This window comes from Orbicella faveolata, unplaced genomic scaffold (assembly GCF_042242905.1).
Source record: "Orbicella faveolata isolate gen_17 unplaced genomic scaffold, um_ofav_v1 contig_14, whole genome shotgun sequence".
In the NCBI taxonomy this organism is placed as follows: Eukaryota; Metazoa; Cnidaria; class Anthozoa; order Scleractinia; family Merulinidae; genus Orbicella; species Orbicella faveolata.
This window is the reverse complement of record NW_028301541.1, coordinates 3,433,515-3,442,083: the sequence shown is the minus strand read 5'-3', so window position 1 is coordinate 3,442,083 and position 8,569 is coordinate 3,433,515. Positions and strand designations below refer to the sequence as shown.

General features: G+C 39.8%; 1 protein-coding gene across 1 annotated transcript; it reads left to right on the top strand.

Annotated features, from left to right (window-relative positions):
• Positions 1 to 61: 61 nt before the first annotated feature.
• LOC149113660 (uncharacterized) lies at positions 62 to 8,029 on the top strand. Its single transcript, XM_089287301.1, has 9 exons — positions 62 to 213; positions 2,124 to 2,365; positions 2,922 to 3,143; positions 4,144 to 4,317; positions 4,950 to 5,100; positions 5,502 to 5,710; positions 6,212 to 6,455; positions 6,766 to 7,043; positions 7,579 to 8,029. Exons 2-9 carry the CDS (start codon positions 2,126 to 2,128, stop codon positions 7,732 to 7,734), a joined length of 1,674 nt encoding a protein of 557 aa, XP_089143427.1. The 5' UTR covers positions 62 to 213; positions 2,124 to 2,125; the 3' UTR covers positions 7,735 to 8,029.
• The last annotated feature ends 540 nt before the right edge of the window (positions 8,030 to 8,569 follow it).

Sequence of the window (8,569 nt, the reverse complement as noted above, 5' to 3'; positions counted from 1 at the left end):
AATCACGTATCCAGCAGTCATTCGCTGGTTGGTTTCACGGAAAACGTATTTCGTTTCCTCGAACAATGCTGTCAAAACAAGCTGAACCGCAGCCTCAAGTCGTGATAACTTGTGCAGCCGCACAAACAGCCACATCGCCGCCATTTTGCAAGGTATATCTCCTTTACACTGGTGGTGAGCGGAAAAAAAAGCTTGCCTCGTCCTGAAACAGAGGTAAGTCTGTATGCTTCCGGGTGCAATCTGCAGTGCTGCTAATTTTGTGGTTTCTAAGGTAAATACAAGAGCTGAGGTAAACTCTGTTGATGGCTTAACGAATATACAGAACACTCACAGATGGCCATCTGTGTCATTCGTGTCCTTGCTCACAAGGAAGTCAGCTTAGCTACTGTTGTAAAGACCGTCTGCGTCGCCGGTAACGGGACGTGAACGGGCTTTCGTCCCGAAAATTCCGAGCTACGAGCCATTTTGGTCCGGATAATGTTTGTAATGCACTTGTTATTATCTAAAATCTTTCGAGTTGGCTGATGCCCTGTAATTTGTCCTTCTTCCGAGTCAATACCATCTGACAGCTCGACAATACCTTCAGTTGTTTGGTATAAAATACACATAACAGATAAATAAGACAGAAAAAAGATTGATTAAAAGTGTAGATCGTTTTCACTGTCACGCAATACAAAAAATAAAAAAAGAAAAAGCTAAGAAACTGTGATATTATAGAAGATAGCTTAATAAGACACTTCTCCAAGTTTTAGTCCTGTGAGTTTCCCCAAACTTTAGATATTCGTCGAAATGTTTCGCAGAAATTTACAGAACCCAGTATGAAAACGCCATCCGTGGTACACCAATATGGCGGCCGGAACATAGTGTAAATATCTGGAACTTACTTTGGTTATCTAGGCGATTGTTTATCAGTACTGAATAAACAAGCATTTACATAAGCACTTTTCCTAATACTCTAATTTCTGAAAAGGTGCAAAATCATGAGATAAGTATATACTTTTTCAACAAACTCGATCGTAGCCTTGTGCCACGCACCTTCATAACCCTGAAATTCAAAATGCTCTGGTTTCCAAACGAAGCACGCTATTTAGCTGTAAAATTATGAACAGATATAAATATACCGCCTCTTATGCCTGATGACGATAAAAACTTTGGTGGCTCTTAAGTTTTGGATTTTAAGAAGTGATGACGTCACGTGAAAACGGTCTATATAGATAAAGGTAACCAACCAAGGCTCCATACCGCGGTCGGGCGAGCCACCATAAATGAAGTTATGTCCTGATTTAGGACAGGTTAGGATGAACTCAATTGAAATGATAATACAATGAAATTCAAATGCGTACATTCAGCGAGTCGGAACAGTGTTCGTATTCTGATTCCATACAGAGGACGGTAGAGGGATATGGAAGGGGTTGTTATAAATGTGACAATACAATACAATGCAATGCAATACAAGTTTATTGTGTAAAACACTTAGCTATATGTGAGGTGTGACATGTGACATGCTGGCGATAAAATGATACACCAGCTAATTTGCAGATATTCCACTAAAATTAAAATTAAATGTAAATAATATAATATATGAGCAGAACTTTCAAAAAATATGTAAATAAGGATCATGAAATACGATCTCAAATAATTACACGTTTATGCTAAAAAGTAAAAACAATAATCATACGTACAATCAATGAGATAATGTGTTGTTCCATATTCATACCCAGCCCAACAGAAGAGATTGGAGTTTCCTGGGGGGTGGGAGGTTCTTTAAGATCAAAAATTTCAAAAAGAAATGTATAAAGCACAATAGGAATTTCCCGAGGGGTGGGGAGTCTTAGGAAAAATCCCTTCCGTGGGGGAGGTATGGATATTTTATGGAACTACACTATTATAATAATGTGACCTGTCTGGGTGGGTTTGGAAGGTAGATAGGAAGTAAGTTAGGTTAAGGCCTGGTTTCCTATAGCTGTCTGCGTGTGAACAGAAGGTAGTAAGTTGGTATGTAAGCATGAGAAGGCAGGTAGGTAGTTGGACAAGAAATTCTCTCACATAAATATTCTTTTAAAAAAAAAACTAATAATTCCACTGGTTAATTTTGCGGTAATTCATTTCTCGTTCTTTTACAGAGATGTCATATTCACGAAACGCCAGAAGAGGCAATAAATCTCGTTCTTTCAGCGGTGAAGAAGAGCGCATACCAATCCCCAAAGACAAAGTGGGACTTGTTATAGGAAGAAAAGGAAGCACCCTGCAGGAGATAAGGGATAGAACTGGTGTCCAGATATCCATAAAAAATAATCACGCCCACTTGAGAGGGACAACGAAACAATGCAACAACGCTAGAGAGCTAATTGAAGAAATCCTGAGTGTAAGTAAAAGAGTTCATAACTAGGAGTGTCCGTTTTCGACTCTGGGGACGTGACCAGGTTATTTACAGAACAGCAATTTGCACCTAAGATTATCAATCATCGATTGTAAAGTAAGAGACTGAAAAGATGATACGATACACAAAACATATTGTGATGGATCGAAGGCACTAGAAAACAAACTTGTTTTTATGTCCGTCTTACGATCTACTCACTTACGATTTATTTATTTATTTACTCGGAGAAGTCTACTCGACTCTATCAAATTGAAATGCGTTTCCTTGAGTACTTCTTAGGGCGCAGTAGAGTGCCATGCAAACAGACTTCCCTTTTAATAAACTGTTTATTGTAATATGCTAGGCTGAACGATAGCTTTTGTTGTCATTGTCGTTGTTTTACGTTATTCTTTTTGTTCATATTTTAATCGCATCCATTGGCGCTGATTCGATGAAGCAATTAATTGACCAGAGATGAGACCGGCCGAGCACACTCTGTAAGAATTTGGGTTTCATTTCTGCTAGGATCATAAGCATTTTTTTAGTGTGTGTTACTTTACAGAGTGCCCGTGAAGAAGGCAACTCAAGTCAAGGAAGGTTTAGGAAGCTGGACATGGTAATACCTGAAAGATTTATGGGTCAAGTTATTGGAAAAGGGCGTGAAAAACTGAGCAATATCGAAACTAATACTGGGGTGGCTCTGAAAGTCATCGATAACAACCTGTACATCAAAGGATCAGCTGAGAAAGAAAAGAAAGTCATACGAGAAATAAAGGCCATTGTGGTAAGGAGATGACTGAATAACTAGCTTAAGAGTTCGGAAATGTCCATTGCACTCCTAAGTGAGGAGAGCGTAATAGCCTTAAAAGAAGCAGTCCTAGTTAATTCTTCATAAGGTAAAATCCAAACCAAAAAAGAGTGTTACTTCGAAGTCAGTCTCACACAGTTTTGATTTTTATCTCGGAACATTAATTCGTTGATCGTTCTCGGTTTGGTAGACGTATTGTAGAGGAGTCAACATGTACGGCGACAGAAAGGTTTGCGGCACTAGTCTCGTAACTGCGGAGTCCCTGTTTTAGTCCTGTATCTCGATCCGGATCCCATTTGTTGAAGCATATTTTTCTCGCTAGTCTTCAGCTCTGCTCAATCACCGGTCATTTTGGATTTGTGTTTGAGCAAAACTCGTACAGGGAAATGACGTAATTACGGTGACATCATCGTTTTCGAAATGTTCCGTTTTCAGGATATTTTCCGCCAAGCCGGCGTTTTCAAATTCCTCCGGTTTGAAGAGCGTTTTCGAAAAGCTCCGTTTTCGTGACGGATTAGTGTGGACGGTAGGCCTAACCGTAGAAATAAAGCTGCGTTTTCCAATTTCTTCGGCGTAGTGTGGACCGGGCCTAAGTGGCATTCCTGGCTGATTTCGCCATTATCCCGATCTATATTTAACCAGATAGGTAGAGGCATTATGAATCTGGGAGTAACTGAGTTTCTAGCCTGAGAGCAGAAAACGAGGACAATGCATACCAAGCACTGTGTATACTATAATTAGCCTTATAATATAGATAGGACCCTGTGCACGCTTAGAAAAAGCGTGTTTTATTGTTTTTGGTCACATTACCTCTATATCATAGAGAAATGTAGAAATGTAGAAAACACTAGCCTGCGGCTCGTGTTTTCTACATTTCCCTCGTGTTCTCAAATGCCCGTCGTGTTTTATCACAGTCTAATAGACGGCTTAGACTTCTTTATTTGTTGAATAATTTCATCATCATTTTCTCTTGAAGAATGTTGCAATAAAACGTTCCCAGTTGGCTGTACCTGTTGCACGATTTGTTCATGTTGACGCGACTCAGTTAGAAGAGAACCACGAGTTTGAGCTGTCCGCAGCGCCCCAACTCAAAGCCGTCTCAGGAGAGAAGTGCTTCAAACTTAAACTATTAGAGCATCCCTTAAAAGAGGTGTGTCATTTAACTTGAATTTAGATTAACCAAAAAAAGCTCCGGATATGGTTTAGCTGTATTTAATAACCAGATTATGAGCTCGAGATTTCTATCGCGTGGTAGTTGATGAGGGCGCACCTCAAGTCAACTATCACGCATAGAAATCGAATAATCTAATTGTTTCAGTATAAATCGACTAGTCGTTTTAAACTTTATCTAAATCCTCTTGACAGACACGTAGGAACCACAAAGAAGCGGCCGCCGTACTATTCGCAAAAGAATAGATAGTGAATAGCTTAGCCAATCGGAGAACGGCATTCGTGATAGCTGATAGACTTCAATAAATATATATAGTATTCCAGTACTGCACTTTGATTCTGTATAACAGTTACTCACTTTGATTGAGCACTTCATCAACTGTATGTTTATAAGCACCGCTACTCAGTTTTCAGTACTGTCGCTCTCTCAGGTGTTTCTCTTTTCGTACACGCCCTGCGAGCTCTCTAATATAAATGTAACTTCGATCTTACTCGAATTTATTTTTCCATTGACTAAACATGGGTAGGTAAGAAGAGGCATGTCAAAGGTCCTTATAGAACCACAAAACGTTAATGATTGTATGATCAAAACCGCATCTCATACTTCAACAGGAAACACCTTTTACTTCAGTTGAGATAAAAAGCTTGGAAGAAAAGGTCCTTGAGGTTTTAAAACAAATCCGTAAAGAGAAGGACGAAGAGATGGTCAAAGTGGATATGTGGTGTCATTTCGGTCACGCCTACGTAACTAAGGTTGATGAAGGTGAGATGTTGTCTCACTTGTTTGCTTTTGAGAAAAGAAATAAGTTAATTCCCTCAAGGTGCCTTTCATACTAAACTTGGCTGAAGGCTTTGATAAGACCCCTAGCTATCAACTCACTTACAATGCTGCAAATTAACTGCGTTTTATTTCAGTTTTGAGAACAGGAGACGTTTTTTAATTCAGTATTCATGTCAGTAAATTTTGCAATCTCATATCTAAGCTATCAGTCAAAAAACGCAGTACTTTACAGCTGATAGTTAAAGTTTTGCAGAAATTTATACTTGCTCATCTCAGTCCAGACCCGCTTTTGGAAAGGGGAAGAGGCACCGCGCTCATTCGCCAGCTTCCTTCTCTTAATGTTAAGTAAACAGCTTTTATTGTGCTTTTTTCTTCTATTGTAGACGAAGAGAGGGAAACATTTACTCTGAACGATATCAAAGAGAAAATTGAGTTTGGGGATGGCAAAAGCTGGAATCCATTCTTCAAGGCAGGCGTTGAGAGAATAAAAGTTGAACAAATCGAAAAGTATCTTACATCTTGTGCAGCTAAGGAAGACATAAGATACGACTTCACATTCTTCACTCCTTCGTTTAGAGACGCCCGTGTTAAGGTATTTTACAATTGTTGTCGTTTGTTTTAATATTATTATCTTGATTATTGTTACAATAACCAACCTATTTACAATATTTTCATTACATAAAACAGCAACATTACTTTCAATACTACATACAATATGAACCTTACTTACGAGTTGACAATATCACGTGTTATTTAGCATTCCATAACATGACTAATGCTGTAGCACTAATTCAACTTACAATTCTAACGTAACTTAGAATAGTAACGTTAATCACTGATTACGCATTTCTTTGCAATATCGTAAGTTTAGTTACAATGATACTAACATAACTTACGAAACTAACACGACTATGTTATAGTTACATGTACAGTGGACAGCGTTATCCACCTTTCGAACAACCCAGGCCAGCTGCACACTACCTATGGCGCGTGCGTCTTTAATACTCTAAAATATTTTCGCTTTGGTGCTGAGCATCTGAAATTTTGGTTTTCTCTTTGCAAAATGATACGTTGCTCTGTTGTTACCTCATAGGCATGGCTAACCGAGGAACATTCTCAAGACGAAGGCGCTAAGGCATCCTCCTTGGCATTTTCTCGCAACGCGCCTATTCCTGTTAAGAACATTTTGACCCGAGTGGTGTCTGATGAGCATGCGCAGACCGAAAATACGTTGAACACGCCGTGCTTCCATATCTGCTCTCAGTTTCATCACAGAATGAAAGTCGACATTTTGATACCCTCCAAAGAACTTGATTGCCGTTTATCAATACGAACAGGTAAGTGACACTACCGGGAGAAAACTTGAGCAAAGTCATTGCTAATTAAGTCCATTGTTCTTTGCCATGTTCTTTCATTACTGTAAATCCTCGAATTAGCACCGCCCCTCGCCCTCTTATCGGCCAAAATTTGAAATAAGCGCCCTTCCTCGATTAAGGGCCCCCCTCTTCTCCTGTTTGACATGACAGATTATGCCAGTTTAATCCTTAATTTTCAACTCTAAACTGGCCAATGATAAGCTTGAATAGGTTGAAAGTTCTAATCGTAGTTGCCTATTAGTGCCACAGTTAATGTTTTTTTTTTCTTTAGGTCCAAATGTTCTCAAGACACCAGAAGCTGAAGAAGAAAGCAAAATTCTAGAAACTTACCTGATGGGAATGAAGATTGAAGAAGGTCAGCTGGTGTTGCCACCAGTCTCCGAGCGTCCTGAAGGGTTTGACCTGTTTTATCAGCGCCGCAGTCTGAGAAAAACTTACCAGTATGAAATAGATGGAGAACAGTTCAGTCTTACTGTCTGTAAAGATCAAGCAAACAACGTGGATATCGACGAGACTGATGTGAAAAGTTTCGATGAAACACCTTTAATGGTATAATTTATAATAAGGCCAAATTAGGAGGTAGCGTAGCCGAGTGGCTAGGAAGCTGGACTTGAAATACGGAGTCGTGAGTGCAAGTCTCTCTCGAGCTCTGAGGTCAAGCTTTGGTTGTTTTATGGTAGACCCGTGTCAACTAGCTTCAACTCCTCGCCCCTCGCTTGCAAATAGCCATCTGGTTGGCCTTCTCTGTGCCAGTTAGGATATTAACCCCGTTTTGTTTAATTTGTAATACTCGTTCAAATTTCTGATGTTTGAATGTCAGTCAGCCAGCCAGCCAGCTGGTCAGTGCGTCACTCAGTCAGTCAGTCAGTCAGTCAGTCAGTCAGCCTGCCAGTCAATCAGTAAGATTTCTTTCAGTCAATCAATCAGGCAGTTAATCAACTGTCAAGTCAATATGACCTCAGCGTCCGCCTGACCAATGACCGTCTGTCCCTTCGTCCGTCAGTCGTACAGTTAGTCAGTCATGTCGTTCTCGATGTGTCCGAATTAATTATATCTATTTTTTCTTTGTCATTCCTTGTAACAGACGGATGTACACCTCCACTGTGAGGAATGGGACCGGCTGCTTGAAGAAGGAGACTGGGAACCACAGCAGATCACGGCCAAGCTACCTACGTTCTTACAGTTTCTACGACAAGTTCAGAGAAATGTGGCCCCACAAGCAATGGCGGGTGGCGAGTGATTCAAGCAAAGAACAAGTTCTCCAGTTATGAACACAGAAAAGAGGCAGATGTGATTGCATCTGTATGATAGAAACCAGATATGAACCCCAGCACCTTTTTAGATTATTGCAGAATTACAAAAGACCTGAACTTTGACAATAAAAATTGTGTAGAAAGAGTATCGGAGCTATAAAGACATAACCCGTCTAGATTAGTTCAGACTATCTGTGAGTTAATGCTACTACTGTATTAAGTTCTTTTTAACGTTATTATTTAAATAAAGTGTGTAAATGAATAAAAGTGTGTGTATGAAGAGCTTTGTTTATGTATACCTCAATATACCGTGTTTATGAATATATTGAGATCCCTCTCACATTTAAATTAGTAGGGCGAGACATCACAGGAACTTACAGGCTTGCATTTACATGCCTGCAGGAGCATACTGTGCAAGAGGTTCTTCCAGGGTAGGGTGGGGAGAAACGAACGCCTAAAAAGTGCGCCTTCATAACATAACAGTTTAAGAGGCGTTTATTTTATTTTATTTTATTTTTTTTTGCCAGGAATTGTTTTTCTTCCAGCACGCGAACGATGCGAACGCGCGAGAGAGAGTGCGGAGCCCAGGCGCCACCCCTTTGTGTTTGGGCTTTTTCAAATCCCTGCGGTTAATACTTTTGCCAGCGATCCCAAACGAATTCAAAACTAAATAGAGGGTCCGTGGAAAGACTACGCATCCTATTAATCTACCGGAATCGATACGCTATACATTTTCCTATTCATCTGAGTTGCAAGAGGTATCAGAGTTCTCTTTCAAACTGGCAAGAAACACTGTTCATTTTACAAAATTAATTGTCAATA